Source organism: Amphiura filiformis, unplaced genomic scaffold (genome assembly GCF_039555335.1).
Source record: "Amphiura filiformis unplaced genomic scaffold, Afil_fr2py scaffold_49, whole genome shotgun sequence".
In the NCBI taxonomy this organism is placed as follows: domain Eukaryota; kingdom Metazoa; phylum Echinodermata; class Ophiuroidea; order Amphilepidida; family Amphiuridae; genus Amphiura; species Amphiura filiformis.
In genome coordinates, this window is record NW_027305513.1 from 361,049 (window position 1) to 380,182 (window position 19,134).

General features: G+C 35.0%; 1 protein-coding gene across 2 annotated transcripts in view; it reads left to right on the top strand.

The window, feature by feature from the left end:
* LOC140144323 (xylosyltransferase 1-like) overlaps positions 1 to 19,134 on the top strand; it is a 221,606-nt gene that overhangs the window by 196,792 nt on the left and 5,680 nt on the right. For both annotated transcript variants that reach the window (XM_072166147.1, XM_072166148.1), the window contains 3 exons: positions 951 to 1,127; positions 14,024 to 14,266; positions 15,031 to 15,249. In XM_072166147.1, the coding sequence (XP_072022248.1) occupies positions 951 to 1,127; positions 14,024 to 14,266; positions 15,031 to 15,249 (639 nt within the window). The remainder of the gene's footprint in view (positions 1 to 950; positions 1,128 to 14,023; positions 14,267 to 15,030; positions 15,250 to 19,134) is intronic.

The following is a 19,134-nucleotide window of genomic DNA, read 5'->3' on the forward strand; positions in this document are numbered from 1 at the left end:
AGTAGCTTGATCATGTGAAATGTAAACAGCTTTGTGAAAACAGGTCCAGATAGAGGAAGTATATCTCAAGAAAATGATCCTTATAATATGGTCCCTAATTAAGACATGACACTTGCATTTGGAAGTATGATACCAACAATGTTAACCCATCATTGAAGCATCACTGGTGAATTTTGATAGAGAAAGAAAGGATTGAATGAATGTGTGTAAAGTCAGTGTGGAGATGAAGATGAGAGGGAAAGAGAAGTAAAATCTGTATGTGTGCTACAGGATGGGGTGATGGGGTGGGGGTGTGTGTGTGTAAAATGTATGTCCACAGTATTGATTTCAGGAATGTATGTCCACAATTCAATAGCACACTATGGATTCAAATTTGAGTCTTCGTTTGCTGTGCTTCCATGTGCGGATGGGTGTGGAGGTGAAAGTAAAGTGAGAGAGACAGAGTGGAAAAAGAAGCGTGTGTTGATTCACCAGTGCCCTGCATACTTATGAAGAGCATTCACTAAATATTAAATCTTAATCAAGAATACTAGTAAGAATTTTGTTGACAAAACTAAATGACCGAAATGGGCTATTCTGGTTGAACACCATACACCCCCTACAGAGAAGACATGACCATGTAACTTCCACACAGGGGTTGTAGACTTCAAATCTACACACTCCCTGTGTGTATTTCAAATGGAATAGCCCAAAGATTTGTTTGTGTCAGAAATTTGATCTGATTTGAATAAACTGCAAAATACTGCAGAATGAACAAGCTGAATCAAGTGCCTTGTGAATATGAGCTCACAAAATGAGCCAAAATGCAAATTATCACATGCAGACCACAATTTTTGCCAATTACGATTTAGTGAATGCTCTAAGTGGTCTTGACCCTGCTATATTAACTTCTGCTTTTTAACCTCATGATTCTTGTCATTTTTCACCCCATCCATTCCCCTTTCATGCAGTCCTTTTTCCACACAGTGCTTGAAAACAGCGAGCTTTGCAAAACGTACGTGGACAACAACCTTCGTATCACAAACTGGCGTCGCAAACTCGGTTGCCAGTGCCAGTACAAGCATATCGTTGACTGGTGCGGCTGTTCTCCTAACGATTTTAAACCGGAAGATTTTTATAAAGTTAAGGTAAGAATCGTTCGTGTCCATGTACGTGAGTAATAATTGTGATTTTTTTGCTTTCAATCCAGTCCTTCTTTCACACAGTGTTGGAGAATAGCGAGATGTGCGAAACGTTGGTGGATAACAACTTGCGCAAGACCAACTGGAATCGTAAAGTTGGCTGTCAGTGTTTAACAAAACGGGTGGTTGATTGGTGTGGCTGCTCACCCAATGATTTCAAAGCAGCTGATTTTGGCAAGTTACAGGTAGGAGTATGGTTTGAGTGTATGACTTCAAGCACGAGTGATGAGCTATGTACAGAGTGTCAAAAGAAAAAGGTTACATGTATAGAAAACACCCCCGTTCAGCCCAAGGTCTTAAAAGAATTTCAGTCCATGATAGGGGGTCATAAAAAAATTGACTCCAGTCATTGACATATTCATGACCCCCCTCCTTTCGAAGAAAATGACAGATCCTTTAATTTCACATATCTACATGTAACCTTTTTTGGATCACCTTGTACTACTTTTCTGTATCTGTATATTTCCTCTTCTTTTTACCTTCGGCATGGTGGATGGCTGATTTCTGTATGGCTTTAATAAGTAATGCACAGCTATATCATGTGTTTCCCAAAAATTTTGCTATCATTTGGAATGCTCATAAGTCAAGTAACAAACACTAGAGAATGAAAGGGCAAGGTATACCAATTCGATGTGGAGAAACATGTAGAATGGACCATGACAGAAAGACAGGATGTGGGGGATAAGAACCAAATAAGGTACAGAAATAAGCCATAAAAAGGCCCATAAATTACAAAGCAAAGTGTAAAATGTGCAAAAAGCCCTTATATCAGTTAAAACCCCTAATCTTACCCTAACCTTAATCCTAACCTAAGTCATAATCTTAACCCTAAACATAATCTAATCCTAACACTTACCCTAACCCTACCCTAGCTGTAGGCTAACCCTATCCCTAACACTAACCCTAATCCCTTATGCTAACCCTAAAATTATCCCTAACCCTAAACCATAACTCTAACCCCTTTCCATGTATTGACCCTTCGGACTAATTGGCTGTTCCCGGAGACCAACACGAATCATTTAAACAATACAAAAGTGCACCGATGAAAATCACTGTGCACCCATGCCAATCATACAAAACCATCAAGTAACCAAAAAGACTGATAAAACAACTGATGGTTCAAGCAGATAACATGTTCTTCATCGGGGACAAACAAGAAGATAATAAATCGTTTGGCTATAACTTGCTCTTTCTTGTCAGTTGTCCACATATTCAAGGTATCCTTTTGTATCAGTTATTGATCCTTGGTGTGTTTTGTGCCCTTGTGAGTTGAACCCTTCATTACCTACTTTGTTTAACAAACAATAGGAAAAATTATACATTTAATATTATTTTACAAATTACCCATATATCCTTTGTTTATAGCAGTTGTGTAGCCAGGTTTTCGGAACCGGGGGATACAAACTTTTTATGTACTGACTAAAAAGCAGTGTACACAAAATTGTCAATTGTTGACCCCAATTTGACCCCATGATGAGGTGGGCGGGGGCCAGCCTCCTCCCCCACCCCCACTGGCTACGCCACTGGTTTATAGCTTCAGTCAAAATGAGATAGCTGTGCATTTTCTTTCCTATTTTCTCCATTCTATCTTCTGCCTTTGTATGGTGACTGGCTGGCTGTAAGTACATGCCCGGCATACATGCTAAAGTGGTTGGTTGCCTCATGTCTGCTATATGGCTGGGTTATATTTTCTTTTCTTTCTGTTGTTGTTTCATTTTCTTGGTGGTTGCTGATAATATCTGTGATCGACTAGCTATTCCATCTACCTCTGAAGCACTGGACTACTATATGCTATAATCACAGTCTATTTTTCCAACTCTGTATAACTTGGGAGTGGATGTTAGTAACTGGTAATTTTATGATTTGTGTAATCACATACTTCTATATATATCTCACTGTCATAGTGTGTTATTCTTTCCACAATCACGTTTTTCCGGGGATGTGTATATACCGTATTCATTTCATTAAATTGGCCATAGAGGGTGCTTAACAAAGTCATTTTGGTTGGGCGCTTATTTTTCGTATTGTTTACATAATTGCAAATGTAAAAAATGGCCCAAAATAAGGACTTTAGGTGTAGATGGTTCTGTGTTTAATTAATTAATATTAATTTATGGTCATCTCAAAACTAGGTTCTACCCATTCCCTGATTGCATGGTCATCTCAATACGAGGTTCTACCCGCAAAGTACTTGTTGTGTGTGCGTACGCCTGTCAAGCGCATGCTTTAATTACCACGTACATGCTGCTAAAGCCTTCTGGCACATTGCTAGAAAAGCAAGAGAATCAAAAATCCACATCTTGCCCATGCGTTTGTATGGAGAACCTTGTTTTGGTAGCAAGATGGCGGATCTGTGCAAAGGGCGAATAGGGCACCTATTAGGGAAACTGCGAAACCTTGATTCTCTAATAAAGATAAAAATCTGAGAATGTGCTGGTGAAGTACATACTAGCTGGATGAAAATATATCAAGAAACTAGGCTACCAATGGGCTTCAGAGGCTGTGCAAGTACAGTATGCTATTCCAGTTGAAATTTATACTCCCCCTATGGAAAATATGACCTTAATCCCCTACACCGGGAGTGTAGATTTCAAATGGAATCACCCATTCAGGTAGCCCCATTTGAAATTCACACTCCCTGTGTGGGAGATTATGGTCATGTCTTCCATAGGGGTGTATGTATTTCAACTGGAATAGCTTATTGTCTGCAAGGCATATTTTTATTAAGATGTCTGTAGGAAGTGGAATACATAATTGTATCCTGTTTATGTGTTGTGCTTGTTTAATAAATTGTAAGTCAATTAACTTACTGTTAAGCAAGGAAATGAAAGGGGTCCATGCTGAAAAACTAGGCCAGTGAGGACATTGTAGTGTTAGAGTAAAATACAGGGTGACTCAAAATGAGTATAGTCTGTAAAGTAAAATCAAATTTTGAGATTTTTTTATTTACTGTTAATTCTTGCAGGAATCTGTTATGTTAGTTGGATACCTTGCATTATTTCTTTTCTGAAAATGTATACTTTTATATACTTCTAATCATTACATTTAGAGATACGGCGAGTTAGCGCAGCGGTAGTTCCCTCGCTTTGCACCACTGAGGTCCCGGGATCAAGCCCCGGTGCGGCCCAAGGACTCATGTGCACTAGGTTTATCCCGATTCCATGCTCGCTCTCGCAGGTTTTCTCCCGGATCCCGGTTTCCTCCTGCTTTCAACAAATCGGTGATTAGTTGTTTGGTTATCAAAAACTTTCTTCACCCAATGGAATTTGGGGAGCTGCACAGATAATTGGTGGATGTTACAATCTAAGTGCAGATAGGTCTGCGCCTGAGGTTCGGCTGCAACTGTCCTAGATGATGCGATCTGATTGTGATGATTCACCATGGCAGCAAAATTACAGCGCTTTGAATCCTTCAAGATCTAGATGGAAAAAGGCGCTATATAAATCCAAAATTTATTTATTTTATTCATACAATAAAAAACAATATTTAAATTACTGACTCGAGAAAGGTATACAGACTATACTGTACAAGATGTCTCAAAATGAGTAGTACTTGTACATGCTACAACCCCGGGGTACTCAAGTTTGGTTTTGGTAGGGACATGCCGCTGAGATTTTGGAAGTAGACCCATAAATATACCAATTTTTCAAGAAATTTGGACCCATTGATATATACCAAAAGTCAAAATTTTCGGCCGAATTTACCCAAAATTGTCTTAGTTTTTACAAATTTTCCCAAAATTTTGGGGAAATGTTGAAAATTTTGGCTAGATTAAGGAAAAAATTGGGCTGTTTTCCAAAACAATTGACAAAATTTAGAAAAAAGGACCCATTCATATACCAAAATAGGCTTTGAAAAAGGGGTCATTGATATACCAGAAGGCTGAAAATGCTACCCATGTTTGCGGCATGTCCCGTATGGTCATTTGTACTGAGTACCCCTCGGCTACAACAGGGGTTCCAAGTCCTGAATTATCAGGTAGGGTCTTTTGGTTCAGCAATTTGCAGAATGGACCTCTAGATGACAAACCCTGTTCTATGGGCGGATGGACTTTCAAGTAGGGTTGGTCGATCAGGATTTTTTTCCCAGAGGCTAAAATGACCCTAAAACATCACCAGAGCTTTGAAAATTTGGCAAAAGATTGATGTTTTTGCAAATATATTTTTAAAATGTTCTGAATTTTTTTAAACATTATCAGTCAAAATCAATCAATTTTGACACAAAAATTGCTGATTTTTGCAAAATGTAAAAAAAAATCTCACAAAACGTAAAATCTTGGTCGGTCAGGCCCGTAAAACAGGTTTTTTTCATGGCCTTAGTACTATTTTGTACATTTAAATGTAATTTGTAAAGTTTAATTTTTGAAGTATGTTGTGTAAATGCATTTTGCATAAGAGAATCATATTACAATTTTGTAATGCCTCAGAATTAATGAGATTTAAAAAATCAAGTACGGTAGCTAATACTAAAACTTTTCCCGAAAATCATGCAAAGACAAGTATTTTAACTAATAGAGCCCTCTGGGATCATTTTGTAAACTATTTTAGAAAATCATGCAATGACAAGCAAACACAATATGTGACGCGATCAAGCGGAATGAGTCGGATGTCAGCAATTTTTAATTTGGCATTTTTTTTGTCACTTTCTGGCAACTTACAAATCCTAAATTTGAATGCAAACCCCATCAAAAATCGCACATCTGGTTACTGAGTTATGAGCAATTTATCAATGGCTGAAAACTATATAAAACAAAAGAATTCAAACACTGTTTTTGCCGATACCAAAAAAACAATATTAGCGACATCCGTCTCATTCCCTTTGATCGAGTCACATATTAGACAAGAAAATAATAACATTAACAAGGCAAGATATCAATTAGTAAACTACCACAAACAAAGATAATAATGATGGCTAATGGATATCAAATTCCCTCAATAATTGAATAATCGCAATTGCCTCACAAAAACAATGAAAATAGAGATAGAACATGCCTAGGGATTAGAATATACATTTGAATAATTGATTGTGATGATTGAGTCTGAATTGTGTATTTTAGAAACAAGATTTTCAGCAAACAAAATTAGTGAAAATTTGAGATGAAAAATGTGATCCATCCATTGGCTGCCTTGTGTACTTTCTGTACTAAATATTTGTATTGTGACCTTCTCAAACGAAATGAGCGTTTGGAGATTTGAGATGTTCCAACTGTTGATGTTCTTTCTTTGAAGATGCCTGTATTAGCAGTGGTATGTTCTTTTTGAATGGGGACAGAATTGAATACTAGAGTACAGCATTTGCCGTAGAAGTGAAGATGTAACAGGATTAACTACCATAGTGAAATTCATTTTGAATATATCGCCCTGCACTGCAAGCAAGTTGTACTCATCACCTATGTATGTTTGAAATCATAGATTGAATACAGTACCGCTCTTTTCAAAGATACTAAATCTTGCAGGTGCATCTATGGTTAATTGCAGAGGTACTGCAGTGCAGTGCGATATATTCAAAAATTGCTTTAACCTATTGCTATGGTAGTTAATCCTGTTACACCATCATTTCTGTGGTGAATAGTAATAGTATATCCCCATTTGATAAAAGGACACACCACTGACTATACCGACAGGTGTCTTCAAACAAAAGAATAGCATCTCAACAATTGGAAGGTATCAAAACCACCAATGTGCAACTTAACGCTCATTTCGTGGGAACAGGTCACAGTTAATTTCTTTTTGTCTGCACATTTTAAGTGTGATTGGATTTTTTTATGGCCATTCTATTTTAATGAATAAACTATTAATATTTTAGGATATTTCTTCATGTTAAGGGGGTACTACACCCATGTGGAAAATTTGTGATTATTTTTGCATTTCTCTCAAAAACTAATAACACACTGGTAACAAAAGTTATGTATATTATAGGGGCAAGGAATCCAATTACTATACTGGAATTTCAGTGACCCAAGACAAGCAGTTTGTTATTTATGGTAAGAAACAGGGACAGATTTAAGCGGTGGCCCGGGGCCAGTGGATTTTGCGTCGGGCCAGTAAACTTCCAACAATACTGGCCCGGCGGGCCACTAGATTTTTGAGCCTGATATAACACATTTGAGACAAGAGATATAATCACTGATCATGCTGATGGCCATATTTACACAGTTTCTGCTCCATCTGTAATTTATATCTTTATTTTTAAATGATTTTACATATATTTATATTCTTATATTTCTTGTGTTGCTAGCAAGTTGGAAATATACCGGTACGGCTGCTTTTTACGGCGATAGGCCTACATACTAGGCCTACTTCCAATCTCTTTATGCGTGCTCTATCTTATGATGATAGCGATACCAAAAAAACACATATTTGAACCTTTGTGAACTTTTGGAACTAAAAAGGCTACTGACTGAATTTGTGTTAGTGACTACACTCTCTACATTGAGTACATTCAGTACAAAACAAATTCAAATGTTAAGGTCTGCTTGACTATAAGGGCTCGGATAGCAAAGTTTCCACATACTTTTTTGTGGGAGAGCACATCAGACATATCGAATTGCATTTTGAAAATGAGGATGTCCTTCTGGTAATTATAAAATTTTGATTTTTTTTTAAATTTGTGATATACACATTTCATGACAAATGATTAAAAATTCATATAGATTTTTTCCCCAAAACACCAAAAAAAAAAGTGTTTTTTTGGGGTTTTTTTGCAGTAGAATATATTGAAAAAGCTGGGCCAGTAAGTTTATTGCAGGGCCACTAGATTTGCCATTTCACTGGCCCGGAGGGCCAGTAGAAAACTGAAACCTAAGTCTGTCCCTGGTAAGAAATAAGGTACCGCTAGGATGTACCTCATTTCCTATCATATATACGGAACCGCTTGTCTTGAGGCACTGAAATTTCAGTGTAGTAATTGGATTCCTTGCCCCAATAATATACATAACTTTTGTTACCAGTGTGTTATTATTTTTTTTTTAAAATGCAAATATAATCACAAATTTTCCACATGGGTGTAGTACCCCTTAAATTATCAATATTTATTTTAAAAAACACAATTCAGGCAGCAATGGCACATAATCACGTTTTACATCGGAACTCTTCAAATATACATCATGAATTAGTATTCATGTTGCCTAGCAGGAATGAATAACAAAGTTGATTAAAAAATGTGAAACAAGGGTAGCTAGTTTGAATTCTGTTTTGACGCAATATTTAGGTTATTATTTATTCCCTTTCTTAGAATTACTTCTCTATAATGTAACTGGGATAAATTATTCAGCCTTGAGACTGTGTCATGCTGATGCCCTTGGCACAGTCTATAGTTTGTAATTGGCAAAATGTATTCAGTTTTTGTTACTGTGCACATCAATAGTTCTAACTTAATACGCTTGCGTAAATTCACATTAAGGGCATTCCAGCCACGTGCAACTAGCGTAAGTGCTGTGCCCAACTTCGTGCACGCCATTCTATATCAATACTTCTTTTTGCCATTATAAACCAAATAAACTTGATAGACTTTATACTAGAATCTCCTTCATCTAATATACTTATGTACCGTAATTCAATTAGAAGGCCCTAGCAGAAATTCTATACAGCAAGAAGTGTATCAAAAGTGTATCAAAGTGTATTAAACCTGTATCAAACAGCAATTTAATACAGTTTTGATATACAAAGGGTGTATTGAAAATGTATCAACTGAAAATATAAGGTATCAAAACTGTATCAAATACCACCTAACTGTATCAAAAATGTATCAAAAGTGTATCGAATTTGAACTTAGTTAATTTTGGCCATGCTTGTGGTGTATCAAAAGTGTATCAAATTGGACTTTTCAGTTTTTCAGTGTATGTAAAGTGTATCAAAGTGAACTTTTTGGTCCTAGATGTATATCAAAAGTGTATCAAATTGGACTTAGTCAAATTCTGGCTGCATACAGTGTATCAAAAGTGTATTAAATTGGACTTTGCCTGTTTTTTAGTGTATGTAAAGTGTATCAAATTGAACTTAGTTAATTTTTGGTGGCTAGAGGTATATCAAAAGTGTATCAAATTGGACTTGGTCAAATTCTGGCTGCCTATAGTGTATCAAAAGCGTATTAAATTGGACTTAGTTTATTTTGGGTGGCTAGAGGTATATCAAAAGTGTATCAAATTGGGCTTTCATAAACTGACCTTTTGTAGTGTATCAAAACTGTATCAATAACTGATCACATGTCTAGATAATGACTCATCATTTTCAAATTTGCCCATGTGGCATGCATGCAGTTAACACCAGGATTTGCATTTGGAAATGTACTGTATTTTAGAGCAAATTATGGTGTTTTATTTATCATGATGAAGATACAAACATGCTTGTAGACTGCACATTAGGTTACAATGTAGTTGTAATCAGGGACTGTGATTAAAGAGGAAATATCTGACTTTGTTCTGATAAGGTAAGCTTACTATATATTATATATAGGGCCTCAATGTATATGTATTAAGCATGAATATAGCACATGCCTGTATAGTAGATGCTATTGGTAGCCTTTTTGTCTCTTTATTGAGGGTAACAACTTCAGTGACAAGCACTGCATTCCAAGCAGGCCCTCTGATGTATGTATGTTCCATTTTGGTTGGGTTTTGCTTCTTTTTTGCAAGACTTTCTCACACATTTATCCTATTGCGTTGTAATTTTGAACGTTGATAGGGGAAAGTGCATTGAGCTGCTCCGTGATGGGGGAAAGTGCTAGAGGTCAGCATTAGTAGTAGAGGGCAGTGTTGAATTTGAGCTTGATTAGACTAATTTCAAAATTTGACCTTTGACCCCTTCACTTTGGGGTCATTAATGTTTGCAAATATGTTTAGATCATGTAAGGATAATTCTTGTTGAATTTGAGCTTGATTGGACCAATTTTGAAATTTGAAAAACTGTATCAAAAGTGTATAAAAAACTGTATCAAAAGTGTATCAAAACTGTATCAAAAGTGTATAAAAAACTTTATCAAAAGTGTATCAAAAAAGTATCAAAAGTGTATAAAAACTGTATCAAAAGTGTATCAAAAAACTATCAAAAGTGTATCAAAAAACTATCAAAAGTGTATCATCAAAAGTGTATCTATATCAAAAGTATATCAAATGGCATGTATCAAAAATAGGGCGGTCCCGCTGGCCAGCATTAGAATTGGAACACTGATTTGATACAGTGACATATTTGATACACTTTTGATATAATTATGTATAAAATGTGTATAAAATGAAAGGATAAGAATTTCAATGCTAATTTGATACAGTTTAAATTGGAACGCTGATTTCATACAGTGACATATTTGATACACTTTTGATATAATTATGTATGAAATGTGTATGAAATGAAAGGATCAAAATTTCAACGCTAATTTGATAGTTTAAATTGGAACGCTGATTTCATACAGTGACATATTTGATACACTTTTGATATAATTATGTATGAAATGTGTATGAAATGAAAGGATCAAAATTTCAACGCTAATTTGATACAGTTTAAATTGGAACGCTGATTTGATACAGTAACATATTCGATACACTTTTGATATAAATTATGTATGAAATGTGTATGAAATGAAAGGATAAAAATTTGAACGCAAATTTGATACAGTTTAAATTGGAACCCTCATTTGATACATTAACATATTCGATACACTTTTGATATAAATTATGTATGAAATGTGTATGAAATGAAAGGATAAAAATTTGAATGTTAATTTGATACAGTTTAAATTGGAACGCTGATTTGATACAGTAACATATTCAATACACTTTTGATATAAATTATGAATGAAATGTGTATGAAATGAAAGGATAAAAATTTGAATGTTAATTTGATACAGTTTAAATTGGAACCCTGATTTGATACAGTAACATATTCAATACACTTTTGATATAAATTATGTATGAAATATGTATGAAATGAAAGGATAAAAATTTGAATGTTAATTTGATACAGTTTAAATTGAACGCGGATTTCATACAGTAACATATTCAATACACTTTTGATATAAATTATGTATGAAATGTGTATGAAATGAAAGGATAAAAATTTGAACGCATAAATTTGATACAGTTTAAATTGGAACCCTCATTTGATACAGTAACATATTCGATACACTTTTGATATAAATTATGTATGAAATGTGTATGAAATGAAAGGATAAAAATTTCAATGCTAATTTGATACAGTTTAAATTGGAACCCTCATTTGATACAGTCACATATTCGATACACTTTTGATATAAATGATGTATGAAATGTGTATGAAATGAAAGGATAAAAATTTGAATGTTAATTTGATACAGTTTAAATTGGAACCCTGATTTGATACAGTAACATATTCAATACACTTTTGATATAAATGATGTATGAAATGTGTATGAAATGAAAGGATAAAAATTTGAACGCAAATTTGATACAGTTTAAATTGGAACCCAAATTTGATACAGTAACATATTCGATACACTTTTGATATAAATTATGTATGAAATGTGTATGAAATGAAAGGATAAAAATTTGAACATAAATTTGATACAGTTTAAATTGGAACCCTCATTTGATACAGTAACATATTCGATACACTTTTGATATAAATTATGTATGAAATGTGTATGAAATGAAAGGATAAAAATTTGAACATAAATTTGATACAGTTTAAATTGGAACCCTCATTTGATACAGTAACATATTCAATACACTTTTGATATAAATTATGTATGAAATGTGTATGAAATGAAAGGATAAAAATTTCAACGAAAATTTGATACAGTTTAAATTGGAACCCTCATTTGATACAGTAACATATTCGATACACTTTTGATATAAATTATGTATGAAATGTGTATGAAATGAAAGGATAAAAATTTCAATGCTAATTTGATACAGTTTAAATTGGAACCCTCATTTGATACAGTAACATATTCGATACACTTTTGATATAAATGATGTATGAAATGTGTATGAAATGAAAGGATAAAAATTTGAACGCTAATTTGATAGTTTAAATTGGAACCCTCATTTGATACAGTAACATATTCGATACACTTTTGATATAAATTATGTATGAAATGTGTATGAAATGAAAGGATAAAAATTTGAACGCTAAAATTTGATACAGTTTAAATTGGAACCCTGATTTGATACAGTTACTTATTTGATACACTTTTGATATAATTATGTATCAAATATGTATGAAATGAAAGGATACATTTCATTTGATACTTTTTTGATACATTATCTTGGCATTTGATACACTTTTGATATGTATAAAATGTGTATGCAATGTTAATTTGATACAGTTTTGATACATAAAAGTGTATGAAATGAGGGTTCCAATTCAAAGCCTTTTATTTCATACATTTTTCATACATATCAAAAGTGGTGTATCAAAAGTGTATCAAATTTCAGCCAGGGGGAATATAAAATTTGTCCTCCATTTGATTTTTCCTTTTGGAAATTTGTATCCAAGCTAGGCAAATATTTTAAAGAGAGAATCGGTAATTGTAGAGTAATCTCTGATTGTCCCTTTATTCAGCAAAGGTCATTGGTTCCAATCCTTTTTCAGGTACATTTTCTTTGCTTAGTTATATTGTCATGTGCAACTGCATCAAAATGATTGGTATCCTCATAAACATTCAGACTGCTGTTCATAGTCATAATGAAAAATCACTGTTCTGCTTTAAAGTGGATCAGAGGTTGTATTTTTAACAAAAACTAAACTGTGATGGTACCAGTCAGTGTGATGCATATTTTATTTGTTTGCAGGCATTCATGTCTTCATTTGATCAGCTGTCCATGTATTAGCTAAGATAAAGATAATGTATAAGATGTATAATACAGTCCAACCTCTCTTATTACCGGACCTCTTTTATATGGATCTCTGTGTTATCCGGATATGTGATTTCATGCAGTGAAGCATTTAGAAGGACATAACTATGTGGCATACATAACTCAATTACCATATTTCAGTGTTATTACTCCATTTTGAGTAACCTTTTGCTGTCTCAATGTTAGCACTTCAGACATTCGATGCAGAATTACTTGTAATTCACTTATCCGGATTTTTTACTTATCCGGCCAATGCTTGGTCCCATCATGGCCGGATAAGAGAGGTTGGACTGTATCAAAACAACTTCCTGTGCTTTAGGGTTCGAGTGTTAAGGTTTGCGATAATGTATGTAAGGATAATTTTATGATGAAGGTGATGATTTAGCTCAGGATTAAAGTAAAAAAGTATTCTATTATATTGTCTTGTCTCAAGTTGAGATTAACACCATGTTGGATGTTACAGTGGCACTGCATTTATACATGCAGTTACGTCACCAGTGTATGGACAAACTGCATGATTCAAACCTGCCACCGTGACATCCAACATGGTGTTACTCTCAATTTGAGATGAGACATACTATAGAGTAATTCTGATATTCAGAGTGATAGACAGGTATACTATATATTCTTTTTCCAGTGGATCATAATTAATTTTGCTGGACTATTCTATTTGAAATACATACCCCCGCTATATGGAAATGTTATTGACAATCTTCCACAGGGGAGCATGGGTTTTAAATAGAACAGACAATTTGGTAACTTTAATTTGATATCACTCCAGTTGCGCACGATATTTGTAAAGCCAGGGAGGAGCATGGGTTTCAAAATAATCAACCCTAGACTCTCCCTCTGTGGAAGACTTCTTAAATACATTCCATTGCATTTGATAAATTTTACAATCATGCTTATTTCCACGTTATTCCTCCCTCAGCAAACTCCGTGCAGGCCAGCATTCTTTACCCATTAATTTGAAGCAATCATCCTTATATCTATAATTATATTATCTATCCCACAGCAAACTCCAAGACCAGCATTCTTTGCCCGTAAATTTGAAGCAATCATCAACCAAAGAATCATCAACGATGTGGACCGGTGGTTATACGGTTACTACGACGCAGAGGACGTCTCATCCAGCAACTCCTACTGGCAGAATTGTTACCACAAGGAAGACACAGTTACCAAGACGAGTGATGGCATCATGACGATATATCAAAGTTTTATAAGGCTTATAGCTGCACATATTAACTGGAGGGCCCAGGTAGGAATGCATGGCACATTAAAGATAATCGCAGTTTTTAGGTATTTGACCATGTGTGTTTTGTCCATTTGGCAGTATTTTGAATTTCAATAACCAAATTGCTTGAAATGTATACCTTTACTGTCTGTTCGCTAGTCTATCGAAAAGGAATCGTTTAATGTAAATAAAATATGGGGGGGGGGGGGGCACTTGACGTTATTGACAAGGCGGTATCATATGTGAATATGGACTTTCAAAAAGCACCTTTCAAAGCTACCGCATTCAAGCACACTCAAATGTATACCTTTATATAGCAAGTCCATGGAAAAGAAATTGTTTAATGTAAATAAAATATGTAGGGGGGGCACTTGACGTCATTGACAAAGGGGTATAATATGTGAATATGGAATTTCAAAAAACACCTTTCATAAGCTTGTATGTGCTTGTAAAATCACATACAAGCATTGAACCGACAAGTTGATCGCTCATTTTATGCTCAGATGAGCGATGTCACCAAGTCTGAACACTACAGCATTCAAGTACACTCAGAAGGCTCAAGCACCGTCGGAACCTTCCAATCTGGAGTTTAATAATCTAAGATCTATGCAATAGACAGCATATGGACCATGTTAAAAATGTGCACACCAAAACTTTAATTATACTATGTTCACTGCAAAAATAGCCTCAAGACAAGATGAAAACAGACTTGCTCATTTGAAACATGCATGTGCATAATTAACTCTTGATTAAGTGGGATTTATTAATTGATTATTGATTATTTGCAGACTGACAAGTTAGCAGCAGACTGTCATTACCAAGTAAAGGCCTCGCCGCATGAAGTCAACTATTTCATGCAGAACGACGAGTTTCAAGGTGTCATCGTTAAAGTGCTGGGTAAAACGCCCTCTGGACAAACCGACGCCATGGAAGCATGGTTGGCCTCGTCGAAACTCTTCCAGATTATAAGCGCTGTTGGGCCTGCATCTAGACTACAAACCTTCCAGGTAAAGACATGCATATTAAAGGTCATGTAAAGGGTTTGGACTATGATACCACTCCATGAGGGCACAATTGACATATGACTTATTTTTAGGGAAAAGGACAAAACTGTACTCGGTTACCGTTGACTTGTACACAGGAACCAAGTATAATTGGCCAGGGGGATCTCAAGGATTTTCTGGGTTCCCATGCTAGATCCGGGGGTCCTAGAAGTAACCCTACTAGTTTTAAGTAAAAATATACCCCTAGTGGGACCAGATTGCTGCAAAAACATACCCCTAGCGGGACCAGATTTTTACATTATTATGTTTTGATGAATCCAAGTGTGTGAAAATATTGGATCCAAAACATAATAATGATAAAATTGGATGCTTTTACGCCCAATATTTATTGGTTTCGCTATGAGTTTCAAAATATTGTACTCGACTATGTCTCGTCCAAAATTTAAAAACTCATTGCTCGACCAATAAATGTGGGCTCAATCGATCCAATTTTATATCAAAAACATACCCCTATAATGGGACTAGTTTTCGTACGGAGTTCGGTGAATGTCCGCCTACAAGACCAAGTGCATAAATATGACAATTATTGTACCAGAAATGACTTTCGAAAGTCACAAAGGTACATTTTGTTGTATAGAAAAAATAGATGTGGGCGTGGAATCAGAAAATTTGATACCATTTGGAGACTAAAAGAGGTCAATTTGATATCCCTAGCTTGACTTGAAGAAGCTACAGTGAATTGTTTACCAACCAAAAAAAAAAGAGTTGTTTGACTGTCCGAGCACTGACTGACCCTTAAAGGTTATTTTGTTTGGTTGTACTGTATAAAATAATACCCACCCTGATTTTAGAAATTCCAGAAAAAGTGTTGACATCCTTAACAGTGTTTTTTTAAAAAACAGTTTCTTCACACTTCCAACCTGTTTTTAAAAACATGAATGAAGTGGTATACAGTACATGTAGAGAAATATCCTAATTCACATTTATTTGGGCTATTTGTTGTAGCTAAAATTAGGCAAACATGTTTTGGCTATGACCGTTTTGGCCTAATGATGATAATAATTCAAGTGATTTTAATAATTGCCTCCTTTGGCCTGTAGCTGCTTTTGTCTCAATTAAAAAGGTTATGCAGAAGATCAAGAGTCACTCAGATGACTTGCCTTAGGGCATTATGATGAGGTTTACCTTCAAGTTGAAGCCATCTTTGCTGTATAGTGCCCCAACATTGCATAGCAGCATACAGTATAAACTTACAAAAGTTTCTCCAAATTGATGTCACATCACACACGTACACCATTGATGTTGCATCACTACTGTAAAACTTGACATTTTCATGCTACATTTATTTTCGTACTTTTCGCACTCCAAACAACTACTATAAAAATAACATTCAAATATATTCCTATTGTGTATTGGGCTATGTAAAGAAGCTTAAAATCAGCTATTTTAAACAAGTAAACAGTTTAAAATCGGCAAAGGTCGAAAAATTAATAGCACAAAAAAAATCAATTTTTATAGGAATTCATACTATGTCTCTGAAAGTTTTGACTCTAACATAGCTTAACCCCATGAGAACTATACCTGCCAATTTGCCAAAAAGAAGATTTCATTATCATTTGGACCAATCAGCAACATTGTTAGAATAATTTTACCACACAAAAAAATTGGGGTGAATTATTTGCAAAGCTCCATTCTGATTGCTGATTTAAGTAAAGATATCATGTAATTGACCAATCAGAGGCTATGTTAGATTGGCAGATAGTGCTCAGGGGGGTAACATGAAAGAAAGGAAATGAGCACAATTAAGCCTCCTGTTTATGCCATTACCATGGACAATTCCCTGCAGCCACAGAATATTAATGAAAAATCTGCATACAATCCCCAATAGCAAAATGAACACCCAAATGTTGGTCTTCAAGGCATTTAAATAATGCAAATATTTGGTAGCAAGGAAAATAATAATAAGCATTCATACACAAGCAAGTAAGTGTGGATGCGATGTCACTTAACACTTGGTAATTTTTGGGTTGCTGTATGATTATTGCGTATTAGACTTGCTGTTGTCGTGTGCCTTGAGATACAGTGATTGGACTATTCCGGGTGAAATCCATACACGTTACCTTAATATTCCACACAGGGAGTGTGAATTTCAAATGGGGTTACCAAAATGGGCGACTCCATTTGAAATCTACACCTCCTATATGGGAGATTAAAGTTGTGTCTTCCATAGGGGGTATGGATTTAAACTGGAATAGCCATTGCAAGTAAGGCTTCATGAAAAAGATTTGATGATTGGACTATTCCAGTTGAAATACATACACCCCCTGTGGAAGACTTGATCTTAATCTTCCACATAGGGAGTGTGAATTTCAAATGGGGTTAGCTAAATGGGCAACTCCATTTGAAATCAACACCCCCTGTGTGGGAGATTTAGGCATGTATCATGTATCATATATCATGTATAGGCATGATAGAAGGTGCATGGGTTTCAACTGGAATAGTCCAATATGTGATGTCTTCCAAAGGGGGTATGTATTTTAACTAGAATAGCCCCATTGCAAGCAAGGCTTCATGAAAGGTTGTAATACTCATTACTTTGTCTTGAAACATGATTGCTTGTGGGCGTTTTATAGCTTCCTTGTTTGAGCAGAACTGAATTAAAATGCTCTCATTAAAACAGTGTAATGTGTAATAAAAACTTGCCAAAGCCTTTCAAACCTTAAAATGCTTAAAAAGTGATTATCTAATGCTCTGTATGTGGTAATTATTTCAGTAATAATAATAATAATAATAATAATGCATTTATAATGCGCCATCTATCTAGACAACCTATTACGAGGCGCAAACATTGAACAATTAAAAATTAACACACAATTATAAAAACAGTCACATATAGAAGTCAATTGTCATAAGCAATCTTAAACAGATAAGTTTTTAAAAATATCAAGTGATTTAAAGGAAGCAAGTTCCAAAGTGCAGGTGCACAAGCATAGAAGGCCCGGTCGCCAAATGATGAAGAAGTCTGTGGAACTGAAAGAAGACGCATCAGTGTGTATTAAAAACACATACTGAAAAACTTCCTAGTATAATACATAATTACAATGTATTTGCACACACACCCCTACATACACAAACACACCAAAACGTTCATCTGTATATAAAGTTGTCCTGATACATACAGAATTGATTCCATTTCAAATCCTAGATGATAATTTTTTTTTAATTCCTCAGTCAATGTAGGGAAATAATAATTAGTGATCTAATTGAGTGCCTGTAGTTGATAATGGTGAATGATGGTATGAAAGTTTGACTGAAATTGGTGTTTCTATAATTATATATATTGATATTTTCAATTTTGACTAGCCAAATTGTTTCTATAGTTTGATCAGCTCATAATTGGCGGGAATTGTTAAGCTGAATTTATACTCAATCGCTTTGGCAGAAAAGCGATTCTCACGCACGCTCAGTGTTTACTTACATTTCCAGAGCGTCAAGCCGATCAATCGATTCAAATCGCGGAGGCAAAAACGACGTCGCTTTTGCAAGTTGAAGAAATCTCAACTTCCCAGCGATATCGCTTGACACGTGAATGCGTCAACCAATCATATACAACCAACTGGATCTATTATTTTGCTAATTAATTTACCTTTCTCGATTATTAATTTTTGGTGATGAATTAATTCAAAGAAATAATTATTGACAGCAACTGATGTTTTAAAAATGTATGTTATGGCATTTAGAATATTTTAATTGTCGTCTGCAATCGCTATCGCCGTGATGAGTATAAATGCAAAAGCGACGGGCGATGCATCGCAAAATTCGGCGATTGTTCATCGCTTTTCAAAAGCGTTTAATCGCAATCACTCGGCGATTGAGTATAAATTTAGC